The sequence below is a fragment of the Microcaecilia unicolor genome, chromosome 2 (assembly GCF_901765095.1).
Source record: "Microcaecilia unicolor chromosome 2, aMicUni1.1, whole genome shotgun sequence".
Lineage (NCBI taxonomy): Eukaryota > Metazoa > Chordata > Amphibia > Gymnophiona > Siphonopidae > Microcaecilia > Microcaecilia unicolor.
The window spans coordinates 522454423-522474824 of NC_044032.1; the positions used below are offsets into that span (position 1 = coordinate 522454423).

A 20402-nucleotide genomic window follows, 5' to 3' on the forward strand; every position below is an offset into this window, starting at 1 on the left:
AGTTTAGTAAAAAAAAGGTCCTAAATAGAAGTTTTTACATTGTTATATTTATTTTTAAAAAAAATTTAGAGATGTTTTTATTAGAAGCTGAAGTCAGTGTTACAAAGAAAAGGCAATATATATTGAACATTAGAAGCAAAATATACACTATATTAAATAAATCGCTTCTCAAACATAGAGGCCCAAACAGAAACCTCCTAATTTTTATATATAGATAGAGAGAGATATATAGATATATACCTCCCACTTGTTCCTCAATTCCCTTTCTCCAAATACCCTCTCTCCTCCACTGGACTATACAATAAAAGAAATGAACAGTAAATGTCCATAAGCAAATTCTATGAGCAATGAGCTAAGAAAGGGTTCTCGTATGCACTCCCATTTAGCCAGGGTCTAGTTATGTTGTATTGTGATCTTTTCCATGTCATCTATAAACTAAAGTTTTATAGTCCGTTTATCGATAAGTAGAAGAGTCTCCGATTTCCAGCGTGCTCCCAGAATTGGTCTATTAAGCAAGTAGATCCCCATGTCGTATGGTATCTCAAGACCCAACTAAGATTGCAGCTTATACTGCACTGTCTTCCAATAAGCATGCTTGAGACAGATCCACCAAATGTTGCATAGTTCCTCTCACTAAATTTTCTCCAATAAAGTGCCAAAACAGCAGGAAAAATGTCATGGAGTCTGGCAGTAGTAAGGTGCCAATGATATATTCATTTAACCCCATTTCTCTTCAACAAGGCATACAACAAGGATCAACAAATATGAACTCCTGTACACATATCCAGAACCGCACTTACAATATTTGCTGCCAAACCACTATCATATTTTTTTCGCCATTACTAAATGCACATTTTCTATATAACTAGTAAAAAAGGCCCGTTTCTGACAGGAACGAAACGGGCGCTAGCAAGGTTTTCCTCGGAGTGTGTATGTTTCAGAGAGAGTGTGTGTGAGAGTGACTGTGCGAGAGACAGAGAGAGTGAATGTGTGTGTGTGTGTGTGTGAGAGAGAGAGAGACTGGGTGCGAGTGTGTCTGTGAGAGAGACTGTGTGTGTGTGTGAGTCTGAGAGTGTATGCCAGGGCCCCTCCCCCCTGTTCCAGGGTTGTCGCCCCCCCCCCCCCCCCCCCCCCCCCCCCCCCGTTCCAGGGTTTTTTTTTTTACCCCTTCCTCCCAGTGTCAGGGGCGTCCCGTCCCCTCCCTCCCAGTTTCAGGGTCCATCCCCTCCCTCCCTCCATGTCCTGCCAATAGTCTTGTTCTTCTCCCCTGTATCCCCATCTCCTCTACTTCTCCTGCCCCTCCCCTCCCATATTGAACCCAAACATTGGCAGTTTTTTCTCCAGAGGATCTGTTACCTAACCCAGTCTCCTGAACCATAGCCCCAACAGTGATTCCTCCCCCAAACGCTTGCAGCATTCCATTCAGTCTTCCATACACACTCCTTGCCTTTCCATTCTACCATCAATATTCCCTGTTCATCTGCCCCCATTCATTCCATTGTGTGTGTGACTGCTACATTGGTCTTCCACTGCTGTCCTTGGGTGCCTTCAAATCCTGGGTGTCTGAGGTGTGAGATGGTCTGTGTGCTTCTGAATCATCACTGCTACCTGATTTGCCTCCTCATTCTCTTTCCTGTGGTCAGTTTCAGTCATTTAGTGTGGAACCTGTGGGGTCTCACAGGTTCTCTGGAGAGAGGCACTGCCAGGCCTTCAATCCCAGCTTCCCTGACTGCTATGAGGGCCTGTTGAACAGTTTTTACGGTGCGCGTGCACTTCTGAGGCAGCTGAAGATGTGAATAACCCAACTTCTTTTTAATTGAGCACCTGTCGTGGTCCTCACCTGGTGCGCGTCTTGGCCGCGTCCTGCCCACTGCTTGGCGCCACCTCCGTGAAGGGGAGCATCAGCCATGCTGGCTGGGCCGATGCTCCGACACCACAGTCATCGCCGTGATTGTAACGCCGGCCATCTTGGCGGCGCCGGTGCGTCGCTGTTGCCAGTGGTGCAGTTTGGAGTAGCGGCGCTGCAAGGATAGCGCTTCTCTTGCGGGTGCGGGGCCTGGGAACTGTTGCCATGCCTCCAATGCCCCGGATTGGCCACTTGCATCCTGGCTCCACCTCCTCCTGACCTGTTACTTCCGTACCTCTCGTTCCGTCGGAGGTTCCAGGCCTGTGAACGGTTGTGTTTGTCGGCGCCTGGGAGGGGGGGCGACGCATGCGCACAACAGATTGTTAGGGTCTCTGCTGCTGATTCGCCGACGAAGCTGTTACATATACGCAGTTTGGTCGTGACGTCATCACGCTTGACGCAAGGGCGTGTCCAAAAGACATGGTGAGTAGAGAGGCTTCACCAACATGAACTTACGAACCCTTTATGGAAGTGGGTGGAACTTGGGGGCTTCATTCGAATGTTGGGGTTGCGAATTATGTCCGGATGGGGCGTGTCTGGGGGCATGGCTGAGGGCGGGTGTATGAGTGAGAGTGAGTGGTGTTGACAGGCTACAACAGTACAGGGCTTCAGTGTTTCCCTGCCACACTGTGAGCTTCAGAATTGGAGGTGAGAATTATTTATATAGATTCTTATATAATTCTCAAATATTTCTTACTATGATTGCTTGCTAAATTACTATTATGTTTTATCATTATCATGTTACCCAAAATCCTTCTGTTATTACTAAATGTATACTTTCTCATGTATTCTCACTATTCATGATGTATTGTAAGCCACATTGAGCCTGCAAAGAGGTGGGAAATGTGGGATACAAATGCAACAAATAAATAAAGTTAACATCTCAGGACAAGCATGGCAATGCCTCTTCCATTGTCTTCCTCACGATACTCATATTGAGTACCTAGCTCAGTTTCCCATTTAGCTCTGGGACACATCAAGGGGCAGTCTGTCCTTAAGGTAATGATACAGTACTGAAGTTAATTTATGAGTATTATGAAAACCTTCACCTAAATCTTCCAGGAAAGTGTTCTCCCACATGACAACAGATGTAATAGATTTCAAATTTAAGAAATGAGCTGCAAATAATTTGATCACTCGACGGCAATTCATAGTCATGAGCCAGTTCTTCAAAAGGTATTAAGTCAGCGTCATCAAAAAGTTGCCCCCAGATAACTAACTGCATCAGACGCCAGGGCTTTGACCAGGTAGAAGAAGAGGGTTATCCACAATAGGAGGAAACTTTGATAACTGAAAGTCTCGATTTTGTCCTATACAATCCCAAACCTGAAGAGTATAACGAGTAGTGGGGCAAGTGGTCTTTGCAAGCACCGTACGCCGAGGAGCCACCCAGAACTAAGAGGCCAAGTTCATAGGGCCAACTCAAGTTTGCTCCAACGGTACATGTGGGTATCAATGACAGGAAAATGTGGGAGTGAGGTTTTGGAAGCCAAATTTAGGCTCTTAGGTAGAAAGCTCATATCCAGAACCTCTAGGGTAGCATTTTCCAAAGTGCTACCCATTCCATGCTCAGGGCCCAAGAGACAGGCAGAGCTCTGGAGTCTCAATGCATAGATGGAAGCGATGGTGCAGGGAGGAGGGTTTTAGATTTATAAGGAACTGAGCAACATTCTGGGGAAGGAGGAGCTCATTCCGGAATGATTGTCTCCACCTTAACCATGGTGGGACCAGGCTGCTGGCATCGGAATTTAAAAAGGAGATAGCGCAGCTTTTAAAGTAGAACCTGAGAGCAGCTTTTAAACTAGAACCTGGGGGAAGGCCGACAGTCATTGAAAAATGCATGGTTTGGAACAAGCTATCTTTCAAAGATATCAGCAAAACAGGGAAGATGTGGTGTCCCGATATTGAGGTTGCAAAAGAGACCATAGTAGATCAATAAAAATCAGACAAAAGATTGCAAATTAACACTGTAACAACAAGCATAGTTTGAAATGTCTATTTGCAAATGCCAGAAGCCTAAGAAATAAGATGGGAAAGGACTATATTGCAGTAAATGAAAAATTAGGTATAACAGGCATTTCTGAGACCTGGTGGAAGGAGGATAACCAGTGGGACACTGTCATACCAGGGTACAATTATATCATAGTGATAGGATGGATCAGATTGGTGGAGAGGTAGCATTGTATGTTAAGGAGGGCCTTCAGTCAAATAAGACTAAACATTCTGCAGGATGCAAAATACATCTTGGAATCCCTATGGATTGAAATTCCATATGTAAAGGGGAAAAGGATGAACAGACGGACGTAGAAATGTTATCAGAAATTATGGAGGTTAACAAACTGGGCAACACAATAATGGTGATTTCAATAACCCCAAATAGTGACTGGCTAAATGTAACATCAGGGCATGCTAGGGAGTCAAAATTCCTTGATAAATTCAAGGACTGCTTTATGGAGCAGTTGGTACAGGAGCCAAAAAGAGAAGGAAACATTCTAGATCTAGTCCTTAGTGGAGCGCATGATCTGGTGCATGAGGCAGTGGTGCTGGGGCCACTTGATAACAGTGATTATAATAAGATCATATTTGATATTGGCTTTGGAGTAAGTACACACAGGAAATCCAATACATTAGCATTTAACTTTCAAAAAGGAGACTATGATAAAATGAGAAGAACAGTGAAAAAAATCTTAGAGAAGCTGCGAAGGCCAAAAATTTACATCAGGCTTGGATGCTGTTCAAAAATACCATCCTGGAAGCCCAGGCCAAATATATTCCATGTATTAAAAAAGGAGGAAGGAAGACCAAACGACAGTTGGCATGGTTAAAAAGTGAGGTGAAGGACGCTATTAGATCAAAAAGAAAATCCTTCAGAAAATGGAAGAAGGAACCGACTGAAAATAATAAGAAACAGCATAAGGAATGGCAAGTCAAATGCAAAGCGCTGTTAAGGAAGGCAAAGAGGGACTTTGAAAAAAGATTGCATTGGAGGTAAAGACATATAGTAAAAACTTTTTTAGGTATATTAAAAGCAAAAATCCAGCAAAAGAATTGGTTGGACCGCTAGATGACCGAGGGGTAAAAGTAGCAATTAGGGAAGACAAAGCCATAGCGGAGAGATTATATGAATTCTTTGCATTGGTCTTCACAGAGGAAGATTTGGGAGAGATATCGGTGCCAGAAATGGTATGCATATCTGACGAGTCAAAGAAACTAAATGAAATCTCTATAAACCTGGAGGATTTAATGGCGCAATTCGACAAATTGAAGAATAGCAAATCTCTTGGAGTGGATGGTATTCATCCCAGAGTACTGATAGAATTGAAAAATGAACTTGCAGAACTATTGTTAGTAATATGTAATTTTATCTTTAAAATCAAGCATGGTACCTGAAGACTGGAGGGTGGCCAATGTAATTCCGATTTTTAAGAAAGGTTACAGAGGACATCCGGGAAATTATAGACTGGTGAGCCTGACGTTGGTGCTGTGCAAAATGGTAGAGACTAATATAAAGAACAAAATTACAGAGCCTATTCAAAAGCATGGATTAATGAGACAAAGCCATCATGGATTTAGGAAAGGGAAATCTTGCCTCACCAATCTATTACATTTCTTTGAAGGGGTGAACAAACATGTGGATAAAGGTGAGCTGGTCTGGATTTTCAGAAGGCGTTTGACAAAGTACCTCATGAAAGACTCCAGAGGAAATTGGAGAGTCATGGGATAGGAGGTAGTGTTCTATTGTGGCTTAAAAACTGGTTAAAAGATAGAAAGCAGTGCATAGGGTTAAATAGTATCCTCAATGGAGAAAGGTAGATAGTGGGGGTTCCCCGGGGGGTCTGTGCTTTGACCGCTGCTTTTTAACATATTTATAAATGATCTAGAGATGGGAGTAACTAGTGAGGTAATTAAATTTGCTGATGACACAAAGTTATTCAAAGTTGTTAAATTGCAAGAGGTTTGTGAAAAATTACAAGGGGACCTTATAAGACTGGGAGACTGGGCATCTAAATGGCTGATGATGTTTAATGTGAAAAGTGATGCATGTGGGAAAGAGGAACCCAAATTATAGCTACGTAATGAAAGGTTCCACATTAGGAGTCACCGAACGGAAAAGGGATCTAGATGTCATCGTTGATTGAAAACCTCTTGTTCAGTTTTCTGCGGTGGCTAAGAAAGCAAATAGAATGTTAGGTATTATTAGGAAAGGAATGGAAAACAAAAATGAGTATGTTATAATGCCTTTGTATTTCTCCATGGTGCGACCGCACCTTGGATATTGTGTTCAGTTTTGGTCACTTCATCTCAAAGATATTGTGGAATTAGAAAAGGTGCAGAGAAGGGTGACAAAAATGATAGAGTGGATGGGACGACTTCCCTATGAGGAAAGGCTGAAGCGGCTCTTCAGCTTGAAGAAAAGACAACTGAGGGGAGATATGATAGAGGTCTATAAAATAATGAGTGGAGTGGAACAGATAGAAATGAATCACTTGTTTACTCTTTCCAAAAATACTAGGACTAGGGGGCACGCAATGAATCTACAAAGTAGTAAATTTAAAATGAATCTGAGAATTTTTTTTTTAACTCCAGGTATAATTAAACTCTGGAATTCATTGCCAGAGAATGTAGTAAAAGCGATTATCTTAGCTAGATTTTAAAAACGTTTTGATGTTTTCCTAAAGGAAAAGTCCATAGACCATTATTAAAATGGATTTGGGAAAAATCCACTTGTTTCTGGGATAAGCAGCATAAAATGTCTTGCCAGGTACTTGTGACCTGGATTGACCACTGTTAGAAACAGTGTGCTGGGCTTGATGGACCTTTGGTCTGTCCAAGTATGGCAATACTTATGTGCTAACTCAGAGAGGTTTGTAAAAGTTTCATATAATAATTGCAGTATCAATCCTTCAATAAAAGCAATTAGATGGAGGCCCTCGTCTCCCTCAGGTAACCCCAGTATTCGAATGTTATTTGTACTGTGATTGCTTGCTTCCTCTAATTCTTGCTTCAAAACCTCTGTGGCCTCACTAAGAAGACGAATTTGGGCCATGTCGTCCTCCAGGACTACAACACGTAATTGCACAGGTTGCTCCTGGGAGGCACTTTGATGTTGTCCTCTTCCACCTATAATTCTCTTATGTTTGTATTTTCATGCATCATATTCTTAAGTGCAGCAGACTGACGTGGTTGAGTCTAGGAGATATCTAAAATTTCCTGCTGTCGCCATCTTGATTGGAATTGGAAGGTTTGACTTTGTCTCCCTCTTCCTATCATTGCAAATGCTGAATCTATTTTTTTCTGCTTGCCACTAGCTATTAGTGCAACTCGAGTTGCACATTTGGATGATAGAAATTGCAATGATATGGCATGAAGAGTGGAATAATTTTGGTACCACGGCTTCAGGCAGCCGTTTTGGTGTAGGTTCAACCTCTCCTCCTCCCCATTCTCTATTTCTGTGGATAACACTCTCATCCTTCCTGTCTCATCAGCTCGTAACCTTGGGGTCATCTTGGACTCCTCCCTCTCCTTCTCTGCACATATTCAACAGACTGCTAAAACCTGTCGTTTCTTTCTCTATAATATCAGCAAAATTCGCCCTTTCCTTTCTGAGCACACTACCAGAACCCTCATCCACGCTCTTATCACCTCTCGCTTAGACTATTGCAACTTGCTTCTCACAGGTCTCCCACTTAGCCATCTCTCCTCTTCAATCTGTTCAAAATTCTGCTGCACGACTAATATTCCGCCAAGGTCGTTATGCTCATATTAGCCCTCTCCTCAAGTCACTTCACTGGCTTCCTATTCGTTTCCGCATACATTTCAAACTCCTCTTGTTGACCTATAAGTGCATTCACTCTGCAGCTCCTCAGTACCTCTCCACTCTCATCTCTCCCTACATTCCTCTCTGGGAACTCCGTACACTGGGTAAATCTCTCTTATCTGCACCCTTCTCCTCCACTGCTAACTCCAGACTCCGTTCCTTTTATCTTGCTGCACCATATGCCTGGAATAGACTTCCTGAGCCGGTACGTCAAGCTCCATCTCTGACCATCTTCAAATCTAAGCTAAAAGCCCACCTTTTTGATGCTGCTTTTAACTCCTAACCCTTGTTCACTTGTTCAGAACCCTTATTTTACCATCCTCATTTTAATATTCCCTTATCTCTTGTTTGTCCAGTTTGTCTGTCCTAATTAGATTGTAAGCTCTGTCGAGCAGGGACTGTCTCTTCATGTTCAAGTGTACAGCGCTGCGTACGTCTAGTAGCGCTATAGAAATGATAAGTAGTAGTAGTAAGCTTGTGTTCTTAACCTCATACTCAGTCTTGTGTGTAAGTATTTTGTTGTCACTTGCATCTGTAAATTTAAACTCATCTCCTCATTGTTGTCTTGATAGTACTTGCTGCCTTATTTATTTTGTTATGGTAAAGATCCATATTTATACTTCTCAACTCCTGGTTACTAGAACCATTTCCATGGCCTCCATACATATTTGTATATGCTATGTTTATATTGCTTGCTTTTGAAATTCTTTAGAAAAGTGAGACGCATCAGCATCAGGTCTTGGGTAAACTTGATTTGCTTTGTTAGTTGTCTGTCTATCAAAAAAATATTATTTACCAGTTATTGTATTTTTTATAGGTTGGCTCCTTCCAACTGTTTGTTGAAGGATACAAGGAAGCTGATTATTGGCTCAGGAAATTTGAAACTGATCCTTTGCCTGAAAATACCAGAAAACAACTTCAGTCTCAGTTCGAGAGATTGGTTATCTTGGATTATGTCATTCGAAACACAGGTATTTCACGTGCTGAACCATAATTTGTTGTCCCTAGTTTACATATGATAGGACTTTTCACACCTATTTGCTAGGGTTATGTATTCATTTTTCTGCCAAATGGTAAAATGCAGCAAACAGACTGAACCAAAAATCTATTCGTCTGGCAGCCATTATAGTCTATGAGGCCTTGAAAAGAGCACTTTGTTTGCTTAGCTAGTGTGAGGGCTAAATGGAGATTATACCCATCATCCTTGGGAGGAGAGGTTAGACTTGTAGCTGAAGCCAAAGGCACTGAATAGTCAAGGTAGAAGCCAGTGAATAATTATCCTTTGGGCAGCAGAGTGACAAGCCCTTGGAGGAACCTATTAGACCATCATTTGTTCCCTTGTCAAAGGGACACCCCATGCTGGGCCAGTGGTCCCTTTTAGGGGCATGTCGTGCTTTTTTTTCTTGCCCAGAGAATAACTTTTTACTGGCATTTACTTTGCCTGCACAGCTCCTGTGGCTTCAGCTGTAATTCCCTAGCCTCTGTTTTTGAGGGTCACGAGTTCAATCCCATGTGTTCTTAACAGATAAAGTGGAGTCACTTTGGGAAGGGACAAGAAGAAACAGGAGTCACTTGACCTACTATGCTGAAAATGCTTGGCAAATAGCCAGACAGCCCATTCCAAATCTCAGTTCCAAAACCCATGGCTGTTCTGTTATGAATCTGAGACCAGCACATTTCCTTATTTCTCTATTTCAGTGGAAGAGAAGCTCGATTTAAAGGAAGTATAAACTACAGAGGGAAAAGGAGTAAAATTACCAGGCTTAGATTGAGAGAAAGCAAAGAATATATGAGGGGGTCAGGTACAGAGGGACTAGGCAGTGATTTGAGTTTTTTTGTCATGGGGAAGTCAGGCTCTATGGTGCTGCACAGACAGAATCCGTAGTGAGAAGCTTAATAGAAAATAAAATAAGACCTGCCAGTATTGGTGGTGCTTTTCCCCTCCTCTAGTGCTTTGGAGTCTTCTGCCAGTGTTGGTGCTTCTTTTCCTCTCTCCCATTCTCTTGGGGCCTTTAATACATCATTTTTGCTGCTTTACTCATTTCATGATGACTTAGGTCTTCTTGCTGCTGTTAGTGCCCTTTGTCCCTCTGTTGGTGTCATGGGATCTTTGTGTCATTCCTGATGTCTACTCCTACACTACTACTAATTTCTATAGCGCCACTAGACGTATGCAGCGCTGTATACTGAACCTGTAAGAGACAGTCCCTGTTCAACAGAACTTACAATCTAATCAAGACAGACAAACAGGACAAATAAGGGATAAGGGAATTACTTAAGGTGGGAATTATAAAGCAGACATGGGTACTGAACAAGTGAATAGGAGTTAGGAGTTAAAAGCAGCCTCAAAAAGGTGGGCTTTTAGCCTAGATTTGAAGACTTCCAGAGCTGGAGCTTGATGTATTGATTCAGGAAATCTATTGCAGACGTAAGGTGCAGCAAGATAAAAGAAACAGTTTCTGGAGTTCCTGGGGACGAGTGTAGAGAGAGAGAAGAGTGGAGAGGTAATGAGGAATTGCAGAGTGAAGGCACTTGTAAGTCAGTAAGAGGAGGTTGAGTGGAACTGGCAGAGTTGGGAAGAGTGAGTGCTGAGCAGTGAGCAGGCATTCCGGGAGGCAGTGATCCCTGACATCACCTGGGACCTTTTGTGCTACAAAACTGTGCGCCCCTCTGCGGGAAGCTGGAACCGACAGTGTTGGGAAGAGTGCTGAGCGGTGAGCAGGCATTCCAGGAGGCAGTGATCTCTAACATCACCGGGGGTGTTTTGCACTATAAAACTCTGTGCTTTTCTGTGGGATGTGGGTGCATAGCCATGGGTGCGTGCCCGAAAGAGTGTGATCAAAGGGGAACACCCCTTCAGAGACACTTGAACAGGGAACTTTGCCCTTAAACATGAGGAAGTGTAAAGGAGGTCGACTGCGAGGATCATCAGGAGCAGTTGGTATGGCGTGAGGTCCAATGGATTTGCATCTGCAACATGTTAAATTCCCTCTCCTAAAACTGTGAGTAATGTCTCTTCTTCTCTGGCCTCATTGTCATCGAGTGGTACAACTCCACCCCCCTCCCCCCAAACTGGATTGAGTGAGACTCTGTTGCCGTCAAACTATGGTGGCAGTGGATCTCCAGTTGTCCTTTGGTGGTCAGAGGAATACTTTTCCTCTATTGTTTACCTGTTCCTGAACCAGTAACAATTTCAGTCTCTTCTACCCTTATTTCTTCACCACCTTGTTGATTACTTTTTCTTCAAAGGAAAATAAGATGGCAGTATTGAGAGCTTATTTTCCAAAAAAAGAATCCCGAAGTGGCCAAGGAGTCTTAGTAATATATTGTGGTTTACCATGTTGAATGCACTCGACATGTCAAATTTGAGGAGAAGTATGCTTTTACCGGTAGCTATTTCCTGCTTGAATTTAGACTGGGGAGTGACTAGTACAGTTTCGATGCTGTGGTGGGGGCGGAATCCTGATTGTGAGTCGTGTAGTATTGAGAACTTGTCCATGTAGTCAGTAAGCTGTTTGGTCACCAAGCCCTCCATCAGTTTGGTTACTAGTGGGATAGATGCCACTGGGCGGTAATTGGTGAGATCATTTATGTTTTTCTTGATGTCCGGATATAGACTGGGTTAATGTAACATCGGTACACGCTAGGGAGATAAAATTTCTTGATGAAATCAAGGACAGTTTCATGGAATAGCTGGTTCAGGAGCCGACGAGAGAAGGAAAATACTAGACTTGTCATTAGTGGAGCTCATGATCTGGTGTGAGGGGTAAGGGTGCGAGACCCGCTTGATAACAGTGATCATAATATGATCAATTTTGATATTGGCTTTGAAGTAAGTGATCTTAAGAAATCAAATACACTAGCGTTTAACTTTAGAAAAGGTGATTACGACAAAATGAGAAGAACGTTGAAAAAAAGACTGAAAGGAGCAGCTCACAGGGTAAAAAAACTTGAATCGCATGGAAACTGTTCAAAAACACCATCCTAGTGGTACAGGACAAATATATTCCGTGCATTTGAAAAAGAGGAAAAAAGACCAAACATAAGGTAAAGGAAGCCATTAGAGCCAAAAAAACAATCCTTCAGAAAATGGAGAAGGGAGCCAACTGAAAATAATAAGATAAAACATAAGGAATGCCGAGCCAAATGCAAAGCGGAGATAAGGAGGGCGAAAAAGGACTTTGAAAAAAAATTAGCATTAGAAGCGAAAACACATAGTAAAACTTTTTTTTACATACATCAAAAGCAGGAAGCCGGCTAAAGAATCGGTTGGGCCACTGGCCGACAGTGGTGTTAAAGGGGCGATCAGGGAAGACAAAGCCGTAGCAGAGAAGTTAAATGAATTCTTTGCTTCTGTCTTCAACGAGGAGGATTTGGGAGGGACATTGGTGCCGGAAAGGGTATTTGAAGCGGGCGAGTCAGAGAAACTAAACAAATTCTCTGTAAACTTGGAGGGTCAGTTCTGCAAACTGAAGAGTACTAAATCACCAGGACCGGATGGTATTCATCCAAGAGTATTAATAGAACTGAAAAATGAACTTGTAGAGTTACTGCTAGTAATATGCAATCTATCCCTAAAATAAGGTGAGGTACCGGAAGACTGGAGGGTGGCCAATGTAACGCCGATATTTAAAAAAGGTAACCACTCGCCTCCACCTACCCTCCTCTCTTCCTTCCCGTTCACATTAATTGATTTGATTTGCTTACTTTATTTATTTTTGTCTATTAGATTGTAAGCTCTTTGAGCAGGGACTGTCTTTCTTCTATGTTTGTGCAGCGCTGCGTACGCCTTGTAGCGCTATAGAAATGCTAAATAGTAGTAGTAGATCCCGGAAATTGTAGACTGGTGAGTCTGACGTTGGTGCTGGGCAAAATGGTAGAGGCTATTATTAAGAATAAAATTACAGAGCACATACAAAAACATGGGCTCATGAGACAAAGTCAGCACGGATTTAGTGAAGGGAGGTCTTGCCTCACCAATCTACTGCATTTTTTTGAGGGGGTGAACAAACGTGGACAATGGGGAGCCGGTGGATATTGTGTATCTGGATTTTCAGAAGGCGTTTGACAAAGTGCCTCATGAAAGACTCCAGAGGAAACTGGAGAGTCATGGGATCGGAGGTAGGGTATTATTCTGGATTACGAGCTGGTTGAAAGATAGGAAGCAGAGAGTAGGGTTGAATGGTCAGTATTCCCAATGGAGAAGGGTAGTTAGTGGGGTCCCGCAGGGGTCTGTGCTGGGACCGCTGCTTTTTAATATATTTATAAATGACCTAGAGATGGGAGTAACTAGTGAGGTAATTAAATTCGCAGATGACACAAAGTTATTCAGGGTCGTCAAGTCACAGGAGGAGTGTGAAAGATTACAGGAGGACCTCGCGAGACTAGGAGATTGGCCGTCCAAACGGCAGATGAAGTTCAGTGTTGACAAGTGCAAAGTGATGCATGTGGGAAAGAGGAACCCGAATTACAGCTATGTCATGCAAGGTTCTGCGTTAGGAGTTACAGACCTAGAAAGGGATCTGGGAGTCCTCGTGGATAAGACGTTGAAAACGTCTGCTCAGTGTGCTGCGGCGGCTAAGAAGGCGCACAGAATGTTGAGTTTTAGGAAAGGGATGGAAAACAAACACAAGGATGTTATAATGCCGTTGTATCGCTCCATGGTGAGACCGCACCTTGAGTATTGTGTTCAGCTCTGGTCACCGCACCTCAACAAAGATATAAAGGAATTGGAGAAGGTGCAGAGAAGGGCGACGAAAATGGTAAAAGAGATAGGAGGACTTCTTTATGAGGAAAGGCTAAGACGGTTAGGGCTCTTCAGCTTCGAGAAGAGGCGGCTGAGGGGTGATATGATAGAAGTCTACAAAATAATGAGTGGAATGGAGCGGACAGATGTGAAGCATTTGTTTACACTTTCTAACAATAATAGAACTACTACTACTACTTAACATTTCTAGAGCGCTACAAGGGTTACGCAGCGCTGTACAAATTAACGAATAAGGACGGTCCCTGCTCAGAAGAGCTTACACTCTAAAAGACGAAATGTCAAGTTGGGGTAGATGAGATTTCCTGAGAAGAGATGACGTGATTAGGTGCCGAAGGCGACATTGAAGAGGTGGGCTTTGAGCAATGATTTGAAGATGGGTAGGGAGGGGGCCCAGCGTATGGGCTCAGGGAGTTTGTTCCAAGCATGGGGTGAGGCGAGGCAGAAAGGGCGAAGCCTAGAGTTGGCGGTGGTGGAGAAGGGTACTGAAAGGAGGGATTTGTCTTGAGAGCGGAGGTTACGGGTAGGGACGTAAGGGGAGATGAGGGTAGAGAGGTAAGGAGGGGCTGCAGATCGAGTGCATTTGTAGGTGAGTAGGAGAAGCTTGAACTGTATTCGGTATCTGATCGGAAGCCAGTGAAGTGACTTGAGGAGAGGGGTGATATGAGTATATCGGTTAAGGCGGAAGATAAGACGTGCGGCAGAGTTCTGAATGGACTGAAGGGGGGATAGATGGCTAAGTAGGAGGCCGGTGAGGAGTAGGTTGCAGTAGTCAAGGCGAGAGGTAATGAGAGAGTGGATGAGAGTTCGGGTGGTGTGCTCGGAGAGGAAGGGGCGAATTTTGCTAATGTTATAGAGGAAGAAGCGACAGGTCTTGGCTATCTGCTGGATATGCGCAGAGAAGGAGAGGGAGGAGTCGAAGATGACACCGAGGTTGCGGGCAGATGAGACGAGGACGATGAGGGTGTTATCAACTGAGATAGAGAGTGAAGGGAGAGGAGAAGTGGGTTTGGGTGGGAAAACAATAAGTTCAGTCTTGGCCATGTTCAGTTTCAGGTGGCGGTTGGACATCCAGGCAGCAATGTCGGATAAGCAGGCCGATACCTTGGCCTGGGTTTCCGCAGTGATTTCTGGTGTGGAGAGATAAAGCTGGGTGTCGTCAGCATAAAGATGATAGTGGAAACCATGAGAAGAGATCAGGGAGCCTAAGGAAGAGGTGTAGATTGAGAAAAGAAGGGGCCCAAGGACAGAGCCTTGAGGAACTCCAACAGAGAGCGGGATAGGGGAGGAGGGCGAACCATGAGAGTGTACTCTGAAGGTACGATGGGAGAGATAGGAGGAGAACCAGGAGAGGACAGAGCCCTGGAACCCAAAGGAGGACAGTGTGTCAAGAAGTAGGTTGTGATTGACAGTGTCGAAAGCGGCGGATAGGTCGAGGAGGATGAGGATGGAGTAGTGACCTTTGGATTTGGCGAGGAACAGGTCATTGCAGACCTTAGTGCCGTTTCTGTCGAGTGTAGGGGGCGAAAGCCGGATTGGAGCGGATCGAGGATGGCATGAGTGGAGAGAAAATCAATGCAGCGGCTGTGAATGGCGCGTTCAAGTATCTTGGAGAGGAAGGGTAGGAGGGAAATGGGGCGGTAGTTGGAGGGACAGGTAGTGTCAAGTGATGGTTTTTTGAGGAGTGGTGTGACCATAGCATGCTTGAAGGTGTCCGGGACAGTTGCAGTGGAGAGAGAGAGGTTGAGGATATGACAGATGGTGGGGGTGATAGTAGGAGTGATGGTGATAAGTAAGTTGGTGGGGATGGGGTCTGAGGAACAGGTGGTGGATTTCGAGATGGAGAGGAGATGGGTGGTTTCCTCTTCGGTGATAGCAGGAAAAGAGGAGAAGGAGGTTGGTTGAGAGAGAGGGTTATAGGCTGAAGAGGAGGAGAAGGTTTGGTGGTGAATTCAAGGTTGATCTTCTGGACCTTGTCACGGAAGTAGTCGGCCAGAGATTGAGGAGAGAGTGAGGGGGGGGGGGTGGGAGCGGAGGGCACTTTGAGGAGGGAATTGAGGGTGGCGAAGGGACGATGTGGGTTAGAGCTGAGGGAGTTAGTTAGTTGGGTGTAATAGTCCTGTTTAGCGAGGAATAGGGATGATTGGAAGGAGGATAGCATGAATTTGAAGTGAATGAAGTCAGTATGGGCGCGAGATTTCCTCTAGAGGCGTTCAGCCAAATGGGCGCAGGAGCGAAAGTAACGGGTGCAAGGGGTCAGCCAGGACTGGAGATTGGTACACCTTGTGGGACGGGAGATGGACGGTGCAAGGGTGTCTAGAGCAGAGGAGAGAGTGGCATTGTAAGAGGAGACAGCTATGTCAACAGATTTGGAGGACATGATGGAAGGGAGGAGATCAGAGATACTAGAGGATAAGGTTGGGGGGGGTCGACAGCCTGGAGATTTCTGGATGTAGTAGTTAGTGTTGGGCGAGATTGAGGGGGAGGGTGCTGAAGTGTGAATGTGATTAGGTAGTGGTCAGAGATAGGAAGAGCTGAAACGCAGAAATTGGACGGTGAGCAAGTAGAAGAGAGGACGAGATCAAGACAGTGGCCAGATTTGTGAGTAGGGGTTGTGGGGCTCAGTTGGAGGTTGAAGGAGGAGGTAAGAGTGAGGAACTGAGAAACATAAGAGTCGGATGGGTTATCAGTGTGAATGTTAAAGTCACCAAGAATGAGGGATGGGGATGAGGGCTCAAGAAAAACGGAGAGCCAGGCATCGAAGTCAGTAAGGAAGGAAGGGAGGGATTTATCAGGGGGGCGGTAGATGACTGCAACTCTGAGTGGCAGTGGGTGGAATAGATGGATGGAGTGAACTTCAAAGGATGAGAAGCAGTGAGACTGAGGTAGGTGGAGAGGTTAAAAACTGCAGGAGGGCGAAAGTAGTAGCCAGACGCCGCCACCGCGGCCAGTTGGGTGGGGCGAATGGGAGAAAAGATAACCACCGTGGCATAGGGCTGCGATTGAGGCAGAGTCGTCAGAGGTGAGCCAAGTTTCAGTTAGGGCGAGCAGTTGAAGGGAATGGGAGATGAAGAGATCGTGGGTGAAGGGAAGTTTGTTGCAGATCGAGTGGGCGTTCCACAGGGCGCACGAGAAGGGGGGGGAGGAGGGGAATAGAGATGAGATTGGAGAAATCGTGGGGAGGTTTGCATAGATGAGATGAGGATGAGGACAGGTGTGGGGGACCTGGGTTGGGATTGATGTCACCCGCGGATAGCAGGAGAAGGAGCAAGAGAGTGCGGAGAAGGGTGGGTGAGGAAGGGCGACGAAGACGGGATGCGCTTAGGAGGAAAGGGGAAGGGTTCATGGCAGGAAGGAGGTGTTGAAGGTTGAGAGCTAGGAAGGAGGAGGACGACAGTAGGGATGGTGAGGTGGTGGAGTACAGGGGTAGGTAGGGTATTGCAGTAGTGAGCAGGACGGAAGAGGACAGGGATGGGTAGTGAGATCGTGTGGTATACAGCGGTGGGAGGGGGAAAAGATTAGGGAGGGACAGGGCAAGGAATAGGATGTGAATGGGGGCCATGAGTAGTGACTGAGGTGTTCACAGGGCAGGTGGGTGGGCTGGGAGACAGGCAGGTGAGGGTGAGCAGTTGGGCAGGGAGTGATGAGTTGGTAGGAAGATGGGCTGGGATGAAGACTGGTGGGTGGTAGTCAGTCAGTCAGGTGATTGGCTAGTAGGCAGGTTGAGTGGCAGGAGCAGGTGAGTGCAGTGGAGAGCACAGTAGCAGTACTGGAACAAGCTGGAACCAGGGAACATAAGATGAAGCTAGAATGTGGTAGATTTAAAACAAATAGGAGAAAGTTTTTCTTTACTCAGCGCATAGTTAGATCTGGAATTCGTTGCCAGAAAATGTAGTGACAGCAGTTGGCATTGCTGAGTTTAAAGGGGGTTTGGACAGATTCCTGAAGGAAAAGTCCATTGAACATTATTAATTTTAAATTTTTGTTTTTGGGTTTTTGCCGGGTTCTTTAGGCCTGGATTGGCCACTGTCGGAGGCAGGATGCTGGGCTTGATGGACCCTTGGTCTTTTCCCAGTATGGCGGTGCTTATATTCTTATGTTCTTTTGGCATTGGGGTGAGTAGGATGTTGCCATAGTCCTCTGGGAAGAGACCTTGTTGTAACATGAAGTTTAGGTGGGATGTGAGGTCTGCTATGAAGTGGTCGTGGGTGGATTTAAGTAGATGGCTGGGACAGATATCCAATTTGCAGTGGGTGTTGTTAAACCTATGAGTCGCTTGTGTAACTGATTCAGTGGTGAGGAGAGTAAATGTAGACTAGGTACGGTCAGCTGGGTATCCGTCGGGTTATATCCAGTTCGTTGTTGACGTTTTCAATGACGGTGTTGTGCTGAGGAAGTGAGTTGCATAATTTTATTATTTTTTTGTTAAAATAACTGGCAAGTTTGTCTGCGGATGGAATGTCTGTGTTGGTTGTGGTGATAGGGGTGGTGTCTAGTAGCTTATTTACGAGTTGAAATAGTTTCTTCTGATCTTTATAATCCGGTCCTATTTTAGTTTTGTAGTAGGACCTTTTGGTCTGTCTTATTGCATATTTGTATTTTCTATGTATTTGTTTCCATGCATTGAGTGTACATTCATCTTTTGTTTTTTTTCCATGCTCGTTCAGGTTTTCTGGATTGTGTTTTGAGTTTTTTAAATTCGTCATTGAACCATGGTATTGAGTTATGTCTTCTTGATATTCTTGTCTTTAAGGGCGCTATTTCATTCAGTACACTTCTGCATCTGTCATCCCAGTGAGTGAGATAATGTATGGAATCCGTTCGTGCTGTCCATCCGTTGTCATATATCTGTTGCCAGAATACTTTTGGGTCTATTTGCCCTCTCGTAGTGTAAGTTGTATGTTCTAGTGTACAATTTAATCCCTTCTTACGCCAGTTTAGGGATAAGTTCATTTTGTAGTGATCGGTCCAAGGTGTTTCTGTCCATATGATTTCTGTTATTAATAGGTTATGATCTGTGGACAGTTTGTGAGATAAGAGGTCCAGTGTGTGTCCTTTGATGTGGGTAGGTTGCATGTAAGGCCGTTTAAGATCCATGCAGGAAGTCTTTGCATTCACGTGCATCGGTGGAGTTGGGGTCTTCTAAGTGAAGGTTTATGTCACCTAGTATTAGTAAATTGGAGTTGTTTACACAAGTACTTGATATGAAGTCCGTGAAGATAGGCTGGCTTTCGTTCCAGTTACTGGGCGGTCCGTAAAACAGGACGCAGTTTAGATGATAGATCAGGGATTTATTATGGATTCTGATTGAGGCAATTTCAAGTTGGGGTGTTATGGATTCAGCAATGGTTTCGGTGGTGAATTGGGCTCGGTAGATTAGTGAATGCCTCCGCCTCTCTTTTCCATTCTGGTCCAGTGAGTGATTTTGTATCCTTGAGGTCATAGTTCAAGGATAATGTGGTCCTTTTGATCGTGGATCCATGTTTCATTAATGAAGATAAGATCGAGGTTTTCTGATCTGATCCAATCTGATGTTGTTGTTTTGTTAACTGCCGACCTAGCATTAATGTAGCCCACTTGGATATTTTGGTATGGGGCTGTTAAGTTTGATGATGTGTGGATTTTTGTTAATTGCCGTTCCTTGGATGGTGTGTGTTGTGATCTTTCTTTCAGTTTTGTTGGTATTGACCGTATTTAGATAATCATCCTTTAATTTAAGTTGGTGGTTGTCAGTTTGATGAGGTGTGGAGTGTCTGATCAGTCTTTGGTGATTTTGTAGGATGGGTATGATATTATTTTCTGTAAGTGGGATGGATAGTGATAGGTGAGTCTGTGAAAGGGAGTAGATTGCTAGGAGTATTTTGACTGTATTCATTTTGGTGTCAATTTGGAGATAGATAGATTACTCACAGTTAGATACTCGGGAGTGATGTCCTGGGCGCAGAGATTCTGTAGCACTAGATACCATATTGCTGGTAGGAGGCAGAGAGGATCCGTTGGAAAGGCAATGTAATTCTAACTAGGGCAAACAAAAGTCCAAAGTATCAACGAGACTGAATAGATGATTCAGTCCTGCGTTTTGGCACAGCAAGCGCCTGCCTCAGCAGATATATTCCAGTCTAATTGACAATGGGAAATTGTTAGCCAGTGAATGATAGTACAGGGATATCAGCTCATAAGTTACACTAACATAAAATGATGAAACAACTGTTATGCTCTGATACATAAATCTTCTCATTTCTACATGTTGTTGTTTTGATGTTACAGCTTTGTTGTAGTGTGACAAGGAATGTTTTAAGACATAGGGTGAAAGAGGCAGAAAACTGACTCAGTACAAAGAAGGAATAACTAGGATAGGTATAAACACCACAAGAAGCAGCAGTAGTCTAGCACACTTTCACCAATGAAGAACGTGGTGGATTCCAGGTATATATGTGTATATATATATTCCCTTTGTATCATTGAGGAAATGTTTGGACAAAAGATAAGTGGTGCTTTAGATTTATGGAAGTAAATTGACTTTCAGGATATTTGTACTTTTTAAAACTTTTTTTTTTTAACTGAGTGAGTAGTCTTTGTGTTCAGATATGCTCAATCAGCAGAACAAATTCCAGCCTGACTTGCTTCATCTCTGGCCCTATTCAAATCCAGGCTTAAAGCCCAGTTTTTTGAGGCTGCTTTAAAATCTTAGGGCCCTGTTTACTAAGATGTGTTATTGTTTTTAGTGCGCCTACACTTAGCATGCGTGCTAATCACTTAGACACCTATAAGGATATTGTAGGCACGCACATGATTAATGCGCCTATAATGCTGCTTAGTAAACGACCCTTAACACATTATTTGCCTGTTAATGCCCATGTTATTGTAATCATTCCCATAATAAATGACACTCCCTAGTATCTTATTTGTCCTGA

At 44.1% G+C, this 20402-nt stretch overlaps 1 protein-coding gene across 2 annotated transcripts in view; it reads left to right on the plus strand.

Annotated features, from left to right (window-relative positions):
• The window catches only part of PI4K2B (phosphatidylinositol 4-kinase type 2 beta), a 101927-nt gene that overhangs the window by 55158 nt on the left and 26367 nt on the right, over window positions 1–20402 (plus strand). For both annotated transcript variants that reach the window (XM_030191247.1, XM_030191248.1), the window contains one exon: window positions 8542–8695. In XM_030191247.1, the coding sequence (XP_030047107.1) occupies window positions 8542–8695 (154 nt within the window). The remainder of the gene's footprint in view (window positions 1–8541; window positions 8696–20402) is intronic.